The sequence below is a fragment of the Sapajus apella genome, unplaced genomic scaffold (assembly GCF_009761245.1).
Source record: "Sapajus apella isolate SASKATOON/1434 unplaced genomic scaffold, GSC_monkey_1.0 scaffold18, whole genome shotgun sequence".
Lineage (NCBI taxonomy): Eukaryota > Metazoa > Chordata > Mammalia > Primates > Cebidae > Sapajus > Sapajus apella.
Window position 1 is genome coordinate 20,205,169 of NW_022436958.1, and position 18,776 is coordinate 20,223,944.

Sequence of the window (18,776 nt, forward strand, 5' to 3'; positions counted from 1 at the left end):
TTGTAATTTGGATGTGCTTTAGATACGAGTTTGACTTAAATTGTCCTGCCAGAATCTTTTTTAACTTTATTGAACAAGGATTTTTTTTTTTTTTTTTTTGATTTTGAGTAAAATTTTACACAATGCCATGATTGTTACAAACAGGAGAATTTTGTTATTCATAAGTTTGATAAATGGTTAATTATAAGAAAAATAATGGCTGGCAACCTAATGAATTGTCTACCAACTTCTTTGTAGGTGGAAAGTGGACAACTTATCGGTCTATGGCAGAAGATACCATAAATGCTGCAATCAAAACTCACAATTTAAAAGCAGGACCAAGTAGAACAGTTGGGCTTTTTCTTCAAGGGGGTAAAGATTGGAGCCCCACACTCTACATTAGGCTTGTCCAGGATTATGGACTTGAAAGTGAGGTGAGTGTACATTGCCACATCATTTTACTCTTTACCTAATCTCTCACTGTTGCTGGTAACAGAACTGGCAGCAATGACTTGATCTCCCTCATTGAGAGTTCCTTTTGCTAGGTGTGTTTCTGCCTGTCTATTGTGGAAGGAAAAAAAGATGATCTTACTTTGCTTTATTTGCCCAACAAGCAATTACACTTTATGAAATGTATTTTATTAAAACGTGGAGTTTATTTGGTTTGTTTCTAGTGTGTAGGGCATCCCAAATTCTGTCTCAGACATGCAGAAGGCTGTTCTTTAGAAGTGATATCAGGAGCAAAATGAAGCTGAAGCTTCATCAGTCATTGATACAGTGATGCATGTGTAAGAGAGTTAGTGCTGGCCTAAGCATTCGAAGGCCAAGTGGTTTCCTCCCACAAAATCAAAATCTAATACTCTCCGAGAGCTATTAGTTACAGGCTGTGAGAAAACTGACAAGATAAGCATGTATGTTTTTTGCTTTGTGCCTAGAAGGTATTGATATTCAAAGTGCCTGCCTAATGCAGCTCTGTTTCTCTAGGTGGCACAGCATCTTGCCGCCACCTATGGTGATAAGGCTTTTGAGGTGGCCAAAATGGCAAGTGTTACTGGCAAAAGGTGGCCTATTGTTGGAGTACGTCTTGTGTCAGAATTTCCATATATTGAAGCAGAGGTATGTGAATGGTCACATAGGAATTTCATGTCTGCCGTGGGATACCATTTATCTGTTCATTTTCATCTTCTTTAAAAATTATATGTAGCTAAGTTTTAATGCACATGTGTCAGCTAAAACCTTGACAACTATGTCTTTCCAATACAGATCATTTTATTTATAAAATATTAATCTTAATTCTGAAGTGATATTGATAGTGGTAATAACAATATAAAATATAGATTTCTTTTTTCTCCATCAAACTATCTGTAATGGTGTTAATTCACAGTTGTCCCTTTTGTGCATTTGCAGCTCTTTAAGTTTGTACCACTCATGTCCTACCTACATATTTTGATGTGACAGTTTCTCAAAGATTTAAGTCTTGTTTCTCATCAAGATTTCCAGTTTTGTGAAATCAGAAACCAGGCTTTGTATTTAGTTGTCATTCACTGTGCCTTAAAATATTAATGTCCAGTGAATATTTACTTGTTGATTGAATTCAGGGTTCCTATATTCTGGTTACTCTAAGACACAAAACTGTACAGCCTAAAGAGGTGAGATCATAACTTTTTGACACTCATCCTTTTCCTAGTCAGCTATGTAAATTAAAGTCCACATTATGTATAAGCATAGAGAGATAAGTGATGACTGTGGATGGTTAATGAGAAGTGATGCAATTTTCATGTTTATGCCAGGTCCTATTCAGGAAAAAGGCATTAACTCTTGTCTAATTTTTGCCATTTTCCAAACTTCCTTTGGCAGGGAGATGGAAAAATTCTGTGATGCCACTATTTGTCTCATGCCTGCTGGAGGACCAGAGAAATTAAAGAAAAATGTTACCTTTCTGAATCACAAATTTATTATTTTTTTAATGAAATTTTATTTCTCATTTTCTAAAGAAGGATCTCAGCTAATAACTTTTCTTTAAACTCAGGTGAAATATGGAATTAAGGAGTATGCCTGTACTGCTGTGGATATGATTTCACGTCGCACTCGTCTGGCCTTTCTAAATGTCCAGGCAGCAGAGGAAGCCCTACCCAGAATTGTTGAACTGATGGGCAGGGAACTAAATTGGGATGATTATAAGAAACAGGTATTATATAGAAGTCTTTAAAACCACAATTCCCATTATAAACTTGGAACAGCTTAATTATCATAGTTTTCGATAACCTTAGATTTCTTACCAGTTTTTCTGTGTGTATGTTTAATATTGTTAGACCTTAGGAAAATGGAAAGATATTCTTGTACCAAAATTTAGTTGTTTATGGAAAATCTCTTCTAGAAAATGCTCATAAATTTGCGGTCATAATTCCTAAAAAAGAAAGATAATATTGGTTGTGGTATGGAGCCTTTTCTGGTTTTCACTGAAAGCACTCTTAGAACATAATCAGTGAAATTCACACTCCTGCTAGTTTGCCTTTGGTAAGAAATGTGGCTTTTCTGCCTGAGAGCTAAATGCTTATTATTTGTCTCATTTGAGATTTTATATTTATATTCAAATTTTTAAAAGCCATTGATGCTCAGATGCATACACCACCCCCGCCCCAACATATTTACATACATATATGTGCACACAAACACACATACCGGGTTGGGCTAAGTAGATCTCTGTTTTTTAATTAACCCAAACTATTGTGTTATACAGAGGGCAATGAAGGATATTTATATATTCATAAAATACTTTCTGTATTCACTGGGTTCAGTTCCTTTCCTCCAGGATCTCTTGAACCCATTTCATTTAGGCACTTTTGCCACCACTTTGCTGCATTGGCTCTGGTCAATCTCACCAGTAACCTCCATGTCACTCAATAAATTTGTTAACTTGAAGTCCTTGTTTTACTTGTCCAATTAGCAGCATATGACACAATTCATTCCCCCCTCCTTCTTGAACAATATTTTGCTTTCTGGAACACCACCTCTCTTTGATCTCCTCTTACCTTCCCCAAACTACTACTCCTATAGACTTTTCCATGTCGTAAATGGCTATTCCATTCTTCAGTTACTCAAGCCAAACATTAGTATCGTACTTTATGCATTCTCTCATACCTATCTAAATACATCAGCATATCATATCATATTTATCTTTAAATAACTATTTGAATTCAACCCTTTCATTTAAAAAATCATTTAAAAAATTTTTAAGCAAACACTTTGTGTTGAAGTGAATTCCACCATTTCTTGACACATCCAACTGCCATCACTCTGATTCAGGTTACCGGTATCTGTCACATGGATGACTGTAATAGCTTCCCTCCTTTCAACTGGTATCCCTTTTTTTAACAACTTCAGTAATTAGTTTATTAATACATAATCCAGATCATTGGTTATGTCAGTGTGAAATTCAGAGGGAAGGCTTGGGCTAGAGATATAAATTTCAGTTGATATTTAAGCCATCAGACTGGATGACATTATATAGGGAATTAATGTAGTTAGATGATGAAACGAGTCCAAAGGCCAAGCACTGGAGCACACCAAAGCTTAGAAGCTTAGAAGATAAGGAAATATCTAGGAAAAAGAGAAAATAATAGCTAGTGAGGTTAGAGGAGGTGTGAGAAGATGCAAAAAGGAGTGTTGACCTAGAAGGTAAGAAAGAAAGTATATCTTAGTTCATTTGGGCTGCTAGGACAGAAATACCATAGACTGGGTGGCTTAAACAACAAACATTTATTTCTTATGGTTCTGGAGGCTGGGAAGTCCAAGATTAAGGCATCAGTAGATTTGGGATTTGGTGGGGACCTGTGTTCTGGTTTATTTGTATTTCTGTGTTCTCACATGACATGAGTGAATGAACATTATTGGGCATCTGTGTTACATGCTGACAGTGCAAGGAAAGAATTGGTCATGTGGCCTGTTTTTAAATTATTCTCATTCTAGTGTAGATTTCCAGAGATGGTTACATATCAGAGTCACCTGGGAAATGTGGGAGAAAAGGGCTTGACTTCAGGAGTTTCTTAATCCTGATCATGCCATTGTCAGGGATAACATTTACCCCCATTATACAGTTGAGAAAACAGGTTCACAAAGTAAGACTCTGTCAGAGTTTATACCAACAGTCAATTGTAAAGCAGGGATTGAAACCAGGTATTCTGATCCCAGAGCATAAGCTCTCTCCATCCTGCCTTGCTGCATCTGCATTAGCTCTACTGCTTTATAGCTATTGAGGTCTTGAGCGTTTGTTTGATTAGCTAAAGCTCTGTACAGAGGCAACACAAAAATGAAACTTGCTCCTGTGCTTGTCAGTCCTTTTTTACCATATAGAAGGATTGGGGATAATGTGTTCTTCCAAAAATTATGGTTGGAATGATTTGAATATGCAGGAACATATTTTATGCTAGGAATTCAGTCTGTAGGAGGTAGGAAGGAGGAAGAAAATTCTGTAAACTGGTTGTGTTTGGCCCTACCAAGGAAGCTAGATTTAACTTCAGTTCATATTTTATGAACAGATTTATGTTCTCAGAAATATTCTGCCATCCCCCTTAACAAAGTGACATAAATAAAGACCTACAGCTATTACTCAGTATCTGAGATGTAAGAGTATTAATGAGAGCTATGGACAGTCTAAAGAGAACAAAGGAGAGGAGGAAAAAGAATTAAAAGGTTAGAAAGTTGGACTTCTAAGAAAAGGTTAAAAGCATTGGGATTATTTAACCTGCAAAAGTGAACGAGGAACAAGGTGATAAATAACTCTCTGTAGATGAATTGTGCTTGTTTTTATCAGTCAATACTTAATGAGTGACTTGTATACTGAACATTGCACCAAATATTTTAGGGGAATACTAAATAGCTCATAGTTTTAAGATTTTAAAATCTAATTGGGTTGTTATGACACATATATAGCTCTGACATTTATGCATATTTTCCAAAATTTGGAGAAATATTTAGAGAAACTGTTACTCGAGACCAAAATCTAACCAACTTGAAAGAACTGATTAGGGAAGAAGGCAGTGTCTGGGGGAGTTGGGGATTGTTAGAGGAGTTGGCAGGAACATGTAGAGAGAAAAAAACATTGCCAAATGGTATTCTGCAGGGTATAAATTAATATATGTGGAAAGATGAACGTGGTCAAAAGACTGTGAGAAATTCTGAGTTAAACAAATAAAATCATTTCCTTTAGTGCAGATAACTTAGAACCTTTAAAATGGTTATGTATGTTTTCAGTTTCCAAAAGGGAACTTATTTGGAGTCAGACCTAACTCTCACTTTTTGGGATAACGGGGTAGGAAGGGGGCTAGTACTTAGAACATATTTTGGGAAATGCTGCCCTGTAGGATTTGATAAGGTAGATTTTATCATGTTCAGACAAAAGATCCATTTTTCATTCAGAGACTATGAAGAGAAGACATTTAAGTAGACTGAGAGTTTCGCAAAAAAATATTTTTCTTTTTTTCAAAATTTCTTCCAATGAGGGGGAAAAAGGAGAGGCAAGTGAAGACTTTGAGTGACTCTGATTAAAGCAAGCTGATAAATACCAAATGTAAAACAAATAGAAGACAAGTGCTCAACAATGAGAGGAGCGCTATCAGGAAAAATGTGGATATATATGAATAGTGTTAGGTATTGTTTGAGTGTTGGAGAAAAAAATACTCAGGGCACCAAACATACTGTTAAAAAATTGGACTGGGTACAGTGGCTCAAGCCTATAATCCCAGCACTTTGGGAGGCCGAGGCGGGTGGATCACTAGGTCAAGAGTTCAAGACCATTCTGGTCAACAAGGTAAAACCTCGTCTCTACTAAAAATACAAAAATTAGCTGGGCATGGTGGTGCATGCCTGTAGTCCCAGCTACTCGGGAGGCTGAGGCAGGAGAATTGCTTCAACCCAGGAGGCAGAGGTTATGGTAAGCTGAGATCACGCCATTGCACTCCAGCCTGGGCAACGAGCGAAACTCCGTCTAAAAAAAAAAAAAAAAAGAAGAAAAAAAAATAAGACCCAATCTAGATCATTGCTTAAGGTGACAGACATCATATTCTTGAATGCTGGAAAGTAAGGAGGACTATTCAATTTATAGTTTACTACCAATGACCTTTTCCTTCTCTCTCCTTCTCCCTCTCAGTTTTTATGTGTGAAAAGAGTAAAATATAAATATTGGTAAGAATGAGTAGATATTGAAATAGGAGGCTACTCTGAATGAGTAGCCAGTCCAGAAAAATTATACCTTTAGAGTACTCAGAGAATTTGCAATTGTGATTCTCTTGCTTGGGATCAGCTTACTTTTGCTCTTTAAAATACTGTAGCAAATAGGAACAGGACCAGAAGACAGAAGGTAGGCAAATGTAATACCGAATTTCAAAAACCAGAGGAAAGAAAAATATACTATGCAACCTAGAAACTAATGGTCTTGGCATTGATCTTGGGTGGTTTTCTAGATTCTGGCATTTTAAGTTTATTTTATCAGCATTTATCAAGAAATAGTGATAACAGAAGCTAGTAAGGAATCATTTAGGCAAAATCATTTCAGACTCTCTTTTCCTTTTTTCTTTTCTCTTTTCTTTTCTTTTTTTGAGACAAGGTCTTGCCCTGTTGCCCAGGCTGGAGTGCAGTGATATGATCATGGCTCACTCCAACCTCAAACTCCCAGGCTCAGATGATTCTCCCACCTCAGCCTCCTGAGTAACTGGGACTACAGGCATGGACCACCCTGCCCAACTAATTATTATTATTATTATTATTGTAGAGTCAGGGTTTTGCCATGTTGGCCAGGCTGGTCTAGAACTCCTGGGCTCAAGTGATCCACCTGCCTCAGCCTCCCAAAGTGCTGGGATTATAGGCATGAGCCACCACACTGGCCCTCATTTCCTTTTTAGGTAGAGCAAGGAGATTTTTGAATTTTGATTCTATAAAGCATTTTGGAAAGCCCCATGTTATAGCTATAAAATTGGTGGATTTATAACAGCTTAAATCACCAATGTTGGCCTCAGAAGAGGTCTCTGATAGTAAGTGGTAAGCACCTTGTCCTAGATCTTGACCTAGTCTACCTTGATTCAAGTGGTTAAATTACAATGTCGATGGCATGCATCTTTGATGTACCAATAACAAGATACTGGAGGGAGAGTGAATGTTTGATGATGGATTGAAACAATGGGTGAAATTTCATTAGATATAATTTAATAGAGATAAATGGCAAACCTTACATTAGGTAGGAAAACAACTCCATCCGTTCAAGATAGATTCGACAAGGCTTAACAATAGCACACGTGAAAAAGAAATATGGTTTTAGTTAACTGTGAATGCATAGCCATTAACAGTGGACCATGGCTGCCCCCAAATCCAATTGCAATCTTAAGCTGCATTAATAGAAATCATATATCTAGATTGATGATGCTGATAGTTACTCCCTTCTAGGTACTTGCCAGGTCTCTGTTGCAGTGTTGTATTTTGTTCTGATAATTGTATTACATGACAGACTGGTTGTGGTCTGGAAGAAATTATACAACATGATATAGGGATTTGAAATAATGTTTTATATAGTAGTCCTAGACTAAAAGAAAACTCTAAGGAGGAAAGCACATGATACTATCTTTAAATACTTGTTAAACTGTGATATAGAAATAAATTAAAAAGAAACACTCATTAGGTTAATTTTACTGTAGGAAAGATTTATTAATCCCCCAAAACTGAAAGAATTGCAAGGAGGTGGATTTAAGCTCACTGTAAAACCTTCTAATAATTGGAGCCATCCCTCTATGAGCAGCTTTCAGCAGTATTAAGTTACCTCCCAATGTTAGAGTTTACACGAAGGCTTTATTCTTCCATTTTTGGAATGTTATAAAGGAAATGTGGGATAAGGGAAGGACATTGAGTACCCTTTTTGAAAAATATCTTCCAGCTTTGAAATTCCATAATTCCTTGCTTGATGGAAGTGAAGGGCCATAAATCGAGAAAGAAATCATCATTGCAGGGAAGCATCAAGGATGGCATTTCCAAGGAGATGGATTTTGAACAAGTTGTGTAGAAAATGTCTGGGTAAAAGTGGTGGAAGAGCAAAATAATTTTATTTATGACAACTGGTGGATTTCCTTGTGTGAAAAGAAAAATCTGCCAGTGAAAAATGGCCTAGGAGATGGAGACTTCACAGACAAATTTTGTGTATGAAATACATGTGCACACACACACCCAAACACACACACATTTTAAATTTACTTTTTAAGCTGGGAGAATTATTTCATGTTGATAATTTTTTATTATTTAAGAACATGAAGGAAGAATATTTCTAGTATCTATATCCTAAGACAAAGGAAAGTAGGAAAGGAATAATTTCAGGAAAAAAAACTGATAGCTGGGCACAGTGGTTCATGCCTGTAATCCTGGCACTTTGGGAGGCTGAGGCAGGAGAATCACTTGAGCCCAGGAGTTCAAGACCAGCCTAGACAATATAGGGACAACCCTTCTCTACCAAAAAAAGAAAAAAAAAATTAGCCAGGCATGGTGGCATGTGCCTATAATCTCAGCTACTTGGGAGGCTGACGTGGGAGGATTGAGCCTGCAAGGTAGAGGGTGTAGTGAGCCATGATTATGCTACTGCCCTCCAGTCTGGGTGACTGAGCAAGACCCTGTCTCAGGGAAGAAAAAAAAAAAAATTGTCTTCTCAAGAAAAAAACAATAAGGGGTCTTGTCACCAACATAACCAAACACATATAAACACATTTCAAGCAAGTGTATGCATCATTGTTCCATTTTCTTCATTTCACTTCACACTGGCACTATTCTTCAGACCAGAATTTGGTTCACAAGATCCTTTGATGGGAAGTTGGGAAATTTAAGAATTGTTCTAGTTTATACTAAATAACAGTCAGTTTCAAAATCTCAGTGGTTCATCTCAGCAAGCATTTCTTTTTCACTCACATTACATGAAGTCTGCATAGTAGCTGCTGTGGCTCTTCTCCATATTCCAGATTGGCTTCAGATCTCATCTGAGATGTGCCCTTCTTATGGCACAGGAGTAAGAGAGGCTAAGCAAAACTCTCAACTTACCATGCAGGCTTTTACTCAAAAGTAGTATATATCATACCTATTCATGTTGCACTGGCCAAAGTAAGTCACGTGGCCATCTCACATCAATACGATTGAGAAGTGTATGTGTGGCGGATAAGTGTGTGTGTGTGTGTGTGTGTAACATACATATGAGAAAAGAGAGACTTGTGAACAATGTATGCTACAATAGAGCCATTTTAGATGGGAGAGTGACACGATGAAAACTATGAAAGACAGTATTTGCAGCAACACTTAGTATTAATTGACACTGGGGACATTGAAAACAAGAAGAGTAAATTGAGGATAGCTTATTTATTCTCGTGACTCTGTAAATTCACCTAACTATCAGAATCTCTGTGGCAAAAGTTCAGCACAGCTAATCTCGTGAGATATACCTTCTCACTTCATGTCACATTATAGTAGTTGTTCAGATCCAAGGTATCTTCACCTTTCATTACTTTTTTGTCACCAAACTGCAATAATTTGATTTTGTCTGTCAATTTTGTGTAAGAATACTCAGCAGTAAAAAGAAAGAAAATATTAAAGCATGCAGCAACATGAATGAATCTCAGAATCATCATCCTATGTGAAAGCAGTCAAACACAAAAGACTCCATACTATATGAAACCTTTTATATAAGAAATTCCAGAAAAGGCAAACTCTGGTGACAAGAAGCCAATCAGTGTTTGCTTGGGGTGAGAGATCATGGGAAGGGATCAGCTGCAAATGGACATGTGAAAAGTTTTAGGATGATGGAAATGCTGTAGATCTTAATCATGGTAGAGGGTGCATTTTATTGAATACAAATTATACTTTAGTAAAACTAGAAGAAATTTAAAAAATTGTGCTGGTTAGATCTTCAACTTTATGAAGATCAAAAGAAAAAAGGAGGAAGAAAATCAATAATCCTTTCCATAAATTGAACTTTGTGTGTATCTCTGTTTTAGGAACAACTTGAAACAGCCAGAAAGTTTTTATATTATGAAATGGGCTATAAATCTCGATCAGAACAGCTAACAGATCGCTCTGAAATTAGCCTACTGCCTTCAGACATTGACAGGTACTTATATTAAGTGTCTTTCTCTCTCTCTCTCTCTTTTTTTTTTTGACTATGTAAGTATATTTTTTCATTATTTAATCTTGTGTTCCAGGTATAAGAAGAGATTTCATAAATTTGATGCCGACCAGAAAGGCTTTATTACCATTGTTGATGTTCAGCGAGTATTAGAGGTAATTTTCTTTGGTCTGATGTCAGCCTCTGACACTAGAAGAATATAAAGATGGTAGTAGATGTTTTTCTCATCTAGTATTTTTTACAAGTAATATTTTATAATTTTTAAAAGATTAGTAACATTAGTAAATGCATATGCATAATTTTTTTTTTTTTGAGACAGAGTCTCACTCTGTTGACCAGGCTAGAGTGCAGCATGATCTTGGCTCACTTTAACTGCTGCCTCCTGGGTTCAAGCAATTCTCCTGCCTCAGCTTCCTGAGTAGCTGGGACTACAGGTGTGCGCCACCATGCCTGGCTACTTTTTAAAATATTTTTTGCAGAAATGGGTTTTCACCATGTCGGCCAGGGTGGTCTTGAACTCTTGACCTCAATTGATCTACCCGCCTCAGCCTCCCAAAGTGGTGGGATTACAGGCATGAGCCACTGTGCCCAGCCAAAGCATATGCATTATTTTTAATCAAACTGTATTATTCTGTGCTTTTCTTTTACTTAGAGTATCAATGTCCAGATGGATGAAAATACACTCCATGAAATTCTAAATGAAGTCGATTTGAATAAAAATGGACAGGTTGAACTCAATGAATTTTTGCAGGTGAGTTGTGCTGAAAGGAAACAAGGATATTTGCTTTAATCTTTTGTTTGCCATGATTGTAAATTCATGTTCAAGAATGGATATTTAAGTCCACACAATTGTCACTTTACTCTGAAGAAGAAAGCTCAAAGCCAACAAAGGTTGGTATGTCTGCCCTCAAGCGTAAGGCTTGACTTTGGTGCATGTTCTTTTTCTTTTTTTGTATAAGAAACATTTTGTTATGTTAGGTAATTTAGATTAAATCCAAGAGTTATTTACGGCTTAAAGGGTTGAATATGAAGCATGCTTTTTAAAGGTGTATGCCATGACATGTCACTGCTCGACCTTTCTCTACCTGCTTAATAAGAGACAACACAAGATTTCTAATCTATTATGTAGAAAATTTTTAAAAGTATGGTTGTATTCACTAATGAATCATAGTGAATGATAGTGAATCAATGAATTTGAGAATTTAGTGATTAGATTATGGCATTATAAAGAAGGACAAAAACATAAGGAAGGAAACTTGTACTTTGGGGTCAAGACCATATAATTTAAATATTTCCATTTCCAATTGTTAATTTATTCAAGGCTCCATTGTTTAATCTTAGTAATCATGCAGGAAATAAATTTTGTTACTTTAACTTCAGACTGGATGCTACATATCATTTCTTATAAGAAATTTCAACCAAACCCATACATTATTTGTAGCCGTCCATATGACTCTGATCATATGAAGAATGCATTGGTTTCCAAGCAGCTAGGTTTTTATCTGTAGTGCTTCTTGGGCAGGTATTTCAAATGAATGCCAGGTCTTGCTTGCACCATGGCAATGATGAATGCTGAACATGAAATAAATTAATGCTGGGGATTTTGGTCACTGTCAGCCCTTTCTTCACTGTGTCAAGTTAAACAAACAAGATGAAGGCAAAGGAAATGGTAATTGTCTCTCTGGAGATGAGCTGCAGATAAGAGCATTGTTGAATCTAAATGCAGAAAATTTTCACAGGTTGTGTCCAGCATTACAAAAAAGAATGTTTGGTTCTTTAGCTTACTGTTTAACTAAATACACATTTTAAATTGAATTTAAAATTTATGCTTGAGAATTAAAGACCACTTAATGCATTTTTCTGGTGTGTAGTTTTTCTGGAGAATATTTTATTGTTGACCTCACAATGTTAGAAAACTTTTCTTCAAAGAAAATGGCCTGTGCTTCATTTCATATGTGTTGTAAATAAACAGCAGAATTTAGAGTTGAAAGACATGGTACTTTAGAAACAATAAGAATCTAATTTTATGAATATGCTGTGTGGTTTAGGTTTTAAGTAATTTTCTTGAATGCAGTTGAGTTAAAAACAAGATAATTTAAACTATCTGCAGGTTTTCTAGTAGAGTTTTTTTTTAATAATTGAATATTTTGTCTCCAATTCCAAATGAAAGAGACTATTTATGCTTCTGCTAAGAACAAATACACAGTATCATTTTCAATTTTATACTGCTGACCATATTCCTCATGAAATATATTCACACCCCAATTTTTTTTTCTTGTAATATGGTTTCTAGATACATGTAGTGTTTAAATAAAACTTTGAGTTTTGAGAAGTTGGCACATCATATACCGTCTATAGCTTAAAAAACCTCTAGCTTTGTCAGTTTTGTTAGCTCTAATAAACTTTGCAGATCTTCCTGGGATCAGAGACAAAATCAGAGACAAAGCAATAAACAATAAATTGTTCTGTCTTTAGATGTCAGTATTCCTTATGTTATACCATTCCTCAGATGTAAAGTATATTTGGAGGGTTTTTTTTCAAATATTTTGCTCTTCTGAAGACAAAGAGCCCACATTTATCCCATTAAATATCTTTTTTGAATATAGATATGATTTTTCAATAATCATCACAGAAAGACCACTACAGATATCACATGGTTATATGACTTTATTTCTAGGCCTGGGCTTTAATGACACTTTTGCATGTAAGAGTCCATCTCTAATAAGCAATAGCTTGTGAAACAGCTTTTAATAAGGTCAAGAAATTCTGATCCAGCCCCTTGGCAGATGTCTCTGACTCTTATTCAGAGCTCTTTTTAAGGAACATGCCTCTATAGACTAAAAGCTATAACTCTAAAAATATTTTGAGAATTTATATACATGCATAGATACATCACACACACATATATATAATGTATATATGTATATATGATGTGTGTATGCATGCGTGTATATATATGATGAATAGCTAAATCTGTTCTTTTTAAAGTAAATAAATAAAAAAGATTGGGGAAATGAGATTAAGAAAAGCAAATAGTTGAAACCACATCAAACTTGAAAAGGAAAAAAATCCCTGTGCTCGTAATTGCAAAGTGCCTTCCAGATTAAAGGCCTTTGCCCGCTGCCTGCATGTAATTTCAAGACTAATTCTGATTTTATCCATTGGATAAAAATGAATTAGCTAAAATCTGGGCTGTGGAGTGCTTTTAATTCCTAAGGTAGATCTCTGGGTCCATTTTCAAGGAATTAAATGTAAATTACGTTAAAAAGTCTTTAAGGAATTTGGATTTAGGGGACTTGAAGTTATCAAGTACAGTAACATTAAAAAAGGGTAGATAAATATAGGTCATGGTTTGTCTTTGTTCAATCCCTGAGATTCCTTTTTAAGATTTTAAATGGAAATAAAGATCCAATATTTGAAGTTGCTTAAAAAAAAAGTGCCATGAGCACATTAAAGGACAAAAAATGATGCATTACGATTTACTTTTAGAGGCAGGCTGATTCACTAGATGGATGTAGTTTTTGCATCAGTGGTGAAATGCCTGCCCCTTCCCCTCTTTGGGAAATGTTTAAAAATTATACTCTTCTTATCTGAGCTGTAGTACTTGTTAAGATTTTTGATGGAGCACTTAATTACCTCTGCCTGCTGCAATGCCAACCATTATAATGCCATGAAGAAGAGTGTAAGCTGGCCTGCATTCTGAATCTGTTGCATATTTTCTCTTTAAGCTGATGAGTGCTATTCAAAAAGGAAGGGTATCTGGAAGCCGGCTTGCTATACTAATGAAAACTGCAGAAGAGAACCTCGACAGAAGAGTTCCAATTCCAGTGGACCGTAGTTGTGGAGGATTGTGAGTCTGGGCAGTAAATCCACAGCCAACAAACACAGGAACGACAAATCACCACGTAACAACCAGAGATGACTGAACCCACTCTAAAATAATGAATGTGGATAGTTGCCTTTTTTAACACTAGAAAACATTCAAAACTTTAGGATGTTGGTGTATTTGCCAGCTTTATTTGCTGTACTTTATTTGTATTTGCCATTCAGTCTAGCTTTTAAGTGTATTTTATTCTTTTTCTCATTTTCAATGCACATTAGTTTTACATATATTTTGTGACCTGTTAGACTTGACACATTCCCTTTTCGTTTATTCCTTTATTCTAAATCAATTCTAAAGACAGAATATTTTGGTGAAAATTGAGAAAAGAAGCTGGAGAAATTTTGTGACATGCATTAGACAGCGTGTGTTATTAAAAAGAGTCACCTATTGAAATGATAGTGTTTGTGGAGGTTTCTCAGCCCCATCTCCCTCCAGCTTGTCTACCTTCCTCATGCAAACAATATTGCACATTTGTATATCTAGAACATGACTGGCTAACTGGAGAGGGAAGGAAAAGTTTAGATCTGGTTACAGGAGCAAGTCTTAAAGAGGAACTCTGAAAGCTTCCAGAATCACAGGTATAAGATAAGGATAGCATTGACATTTGCTGGGAGTTACAGTGATAGTTTCATCTCAGCAGTTTTTTTCTTCAGTCACTGCTGGTTTTCTTTGACTATCATAGTTGCCAGCAAGATCCTTGCTTTTCTTACTTTAAAACCAGCTTTAAGTGGCAACTTGGATTTAATGGGATGAGACCAAATTTATCTGATTATTACAGTAGTAATACATTTAAGAGTTAAAAAGGTATTTTTATATATCCACATGTGATTACAAAAGATTCAATTCCCAAGCCTAAATTTTGAAGCATGTGGTATTGTCAAATCTAGCTTATCGTCTTTTTTGGGGGGGCACTTGCAACCATAGTAAAGGAGGATAGAATAGACTTTAGTTAACTTTAATTATATGTAAAATAAGGCCCAAACCAGTTTCCGATGTCATCATGGTTGCTTAAAGTCTTTCCCCTTCTGTACTCCATGGGGATATTCTCAATAAAACAAAAATAAAAATGGAAGAATAACCACTCCCTCCTACCCCCTACACACACACACATAACCACTCCCTCCTACCCCCTACACACACACACATAACCACTCCCTCCTACCCCTACACACACACACACACACACACACACACACACACACACACACACACACACACACACACACACGAGTCCAAAGCAAAAGTCACTGTGTATTGGATTTATCAAGTAATGCAATTTGGGATCCTTTTGCTATATTTTGGTGGTGGCATTTTAACTAGTTATCTGAATATTTATTAATCACACTTCCTCTTGTGAAATTAACTACTTACATTTTTGTTGTTGTTTTTTTTTAACATCAGGTTCTGTATCTAAAAGGAGATGTAACACTTTAGTTCATGGCAGGCTTTTATTGCACAGACTTGAAGTCTTAGTTTTTTAAACTGGTACATAAAACACTTTTGTGCTGTTATTTCTATTTATGTCAACACTGCAGAGTATTCAAGTGGATTCTGAGCCTATATGTCACAATGTAAACACTGGAGGTTCACTCACCTACGCACCCACCCACCACCACTGAAACAAACAAACTGCCGAGAAAAAAAACATCTTAGCTCGTTTTGTTTTTAAATGAAGTTTTAGACACTTGCCACTTCCTAAAGGAAAACCTAAAACAGAGCAAGTAATGCTCCCAGGGATCACTGTGAACTTTTTTCTTTCAAAGTGTGAATTTTTACACTGGCTTTTTCATTTTTTTTAAGTAAATGAAAGCTTGTGGCTTTACAATTTAGCCTTTTTTTTTTTTTCTATCTAGACAATAAATATCATTGTTTAGAACCCAGTGACACTTAATAGGTAGATGAATTGTCCTTTAAAATATCCCAGATGATATACACAGTATGGTACATATGTGCTCTCTTTCTTTTTCTCTCTCTCTTTCTAGTTAGATCAAGATAACGATGAGTTGTATCCTCCCTGATTCCGTTACAGTAGGGACCGGGCTTAGAACCTGACTGGCCCGGGCAGATCTGTTTGTTAAACAGGCTTCGTTTGTGCATGCTTTGCTATGAATGAAGTTCCTTTAAGGACAAAGAAAAGCACACTTTTCTTCTTTTGAGCATATGCTTTGACTTAAAATCTGCTAATTTCTAAAACATACCGTCCTTCACCAATCCCAGAGACTCATTTGGAAATGAACTGATTTCAAGCCGTTACTGTGAATAAAGCACCCCAGCATTTTGTATAAGTTCTTAATTAAACCTGTACCGCTTCTTTACCTGATTTGAGAAGGAGAGACAAGAAATATGTGGGAATAAGCTTCTTCAAAATTCATTCCAAGCACAAAAGAAATTTTCCCCCTTTGTATGTAAACTTGACATCAGTTGATTCTGTTGGGGTTGGGGTGAGTATGCAGGGATTGCCTTTTATTATCAAGTGATTTATTTCAAGAGCCTTTAAGGGGATTCAGGTGAAGGAACCCCCATCTGTGCTGGAGAGTTGGATACTCCTTTAAATAGCCCCCACCACAGCCATAACAATCATGATGATGCTGGATTATTTGTTAAGCCAAGGTTGTCTGCCTCATATCCATCATGCTGTTTGCAATATTCTTGCTTTCAATCAATTTATACTGAATGTAACTTTAGGATTTCTGCTATTAAATGCATGCTCCCTGTTCTGCTTCAGTTTCTGGCTGTGCTTTGTTTGTTTCAAAATTTGTAGCTTCCTCTTTTGTACAACAGAAAACTCATTCTCACTTTCAGCAAATATGCTGTAAAAGTCATCATTGATTTTATTTTTCTCTTATGTATCTAAAGATTTTTGGCATATGAATGTAATATTAAAGCTAATAATGCTGTAACTTGCAATATTTGCATCATGTCAAACTTTTTTAAGAAGTGAAAAAGCCCTACTATGTTTTTAAAGAATAGCAAGTGTAAGCTCAATACTCGAGTGGATATACACACTGCATGTTTTTATATGTGGCACTTTTATGTATCGTGTTGGGTTATTGTTCTAGATTGGACTGTTAAATACTATGTTTGAGGCTGGGTTGTCATTTTTATAACTGTCTTGGTGTTTTATGGCCATTATTTATTACTTTTGATATACAGAATGAGCTGCATGCATTTATAGAGCAATAAGAGGATGTATTTAATGTGCCTTGTTTTTAACTGAATAAGAACTGGAAGCATGAATCAATAAAACTGATTAAAATGGTCCATTTGCTAGCATTTTGATGTTACTTGCAGTCAGACAAATAACTTTGATTACTGTTGAAGTTTAACAAAGTTTGAAAATATTTTTACAAACTGTATTTTTGATGACACAAAAGTGAAATATCTACACAGACAGATGTAATTTTATAAGACTGCCAGAATTATCTGTATTAATTTGTTGCTGTAGCCTTTAGGGCATGACTTCTATATTTGTACAATCCTATTCTAAAATTACATTCATCCTATTACAACTCAGTTGAATTCTTTTTTCCTTTTTTTTTTTCTTTTATCAACCAGAGCCTTTCAGCCTAAGCGTTCCCGGCACACTGATGAATTTTATCATAACTAAAATCAATAGAAATGAATGGGAAAGATTACATAATCCATTTTGATCATCTTACGTGTCAAGTTAGTGCAGGGTTGCCAAGTGTTGATAAATGCTCTGACAGAAAAAAATGCTATATATTTTCATTGTCAGTAAATCAGTAAAGCTGTTAATCAGTTTTAACACAATTTTATAATACTTATGTTATTTTATAGGGTTTAATTTACACATGTAAATGGAGTATAGTCTCCATTTGTGGTTTAGATGTGCTGCCTCCTGGTTCTGCATGCTCAAAGGCATGTGTGAGCTTCTGAAGGTGCTTTGAAATTGTATAGAATACCCCAAAGCAATGGCTCCCAGACAGCCTTGGAACAATGAACTGTTTGTTCAGTGCCTGGAAAAAAATACATGGCAGCTTAAAACATTTTTTGTTGGTCTAGCTTATCAAATCTGATAACGGTTTAAAATTTTTTAACATACAATTTATCAAGATATTGCTCCCAATTGTATACAATTTATGTTCATCAAAAAAAGGGAAATATATGATACTAGCATCAATATTTTACTATCTTTGTCAACATTGTACTGTCACTGGTGTCAGGTTTCACCTGATGACATTTGACTTATGAAGGAAGGAAGGAAATAACAAAAGTTTTAAAGTTATCTGGCACCCTCATAGTGAAACAAATTTTGTGTAGGAGGCAGAAATGATGAGCTTTTTGTTAATGTGCTTTGTATTTTAGGTCTCTAATTAGCTGCCTAACTTGTGACATACAAGCACAGAACATGATGTATCTGAGCCTTGAGGATACCAGAGGTAGTCCTGTGGGTCCTGGGCTCTTTGCAAAAATCAATAGGTATCTTTCTACTTTGTTAAATACCTGGTCCAGAATAATAAGATTCATGTGATCTAAGCAAAATACTAGTTTAGCAGAATTATCAGGACCATCTTTGTTCTCCACATTTGGCATTTGAATTGCATTGCTCAGCATACCCTACCGTGGGTTCCCTGTTAATTATATTCACATTGAAGTTGTTTCAATCTAGCGAGGTTAAGGTGTGTATTCTGTAGTCATAGACAATGTATCATGTTTCAGTGGAGGAGGTGGGAGGATTGAGTCTCATGGTACCTACCTTGATTATTAGCGCATGGCCCAGACTACAGCTAGTTCCACCACCTTCTGAGCCAT

General features: G+C 35.9%; 1 protein-coding gene and 1 long non-coding RNA gene across 6 annotated transcripts in view; one reads left to right on the top strand and one right to left on the bottom strand.

The window, feature by feature from the left end:
• The window catches only part of GPD2 (glycerol-3-phosphate dehydrogenase 2), a 148,934-nt gene extending 133,852 nt beyond the window's left edge, over positions 1-15,082 (top strand). For 3 of the 5 annotated variants that reach the window (XM_032286438.1, XM_032286441.1, XM_032286440.1), the window contains 7 exons: positions 238-413; positions 964-1,095; positions 2,009-2,167; positions 9,993-10,105; positions 10,197-10,275; positions 10,773-10,871; positions 13,849-15,082. In XM_032286438.1, coding sequence (XP_032142329.1) covers positions 238-413; positions 964-1,095; positions 2,009-2,167; positions 9,993-10,105; positions 10,197-10,275; positions 10,773-10,871; positions 13,849-13,974 — 884 coding nt within the window. In that variant the 3' untranslated portion in view covers positions 13,975-15,082. The remainder of the gene's footprint in view (positions 1-237; positions 414-963; positions 1,096-2,008; positions 2,168-9,992; positions 10,106-10,196; positions 10,276-10,772; positions 10,872-13,848) is intronic. The other 2 variants (XM_032286439.1, XM_032286442.1) reach the window with 1 other exon arrangement.
• Positions 14,270-18,513, bottom strand: LOC116557029. Its single transcript, XR_004271325.1, has 2 exons — positions 15,220-18,513; positions 14,270-15,098 (listed from the first exon to the last, which is right to left on the bottom strand). It is a non-coding gene; the product is annotated as an uncharacterized LOC116557029 (long non-coding RNA).
• Positions 18,514-18,776: the final 263 nt, after the last annotated feature.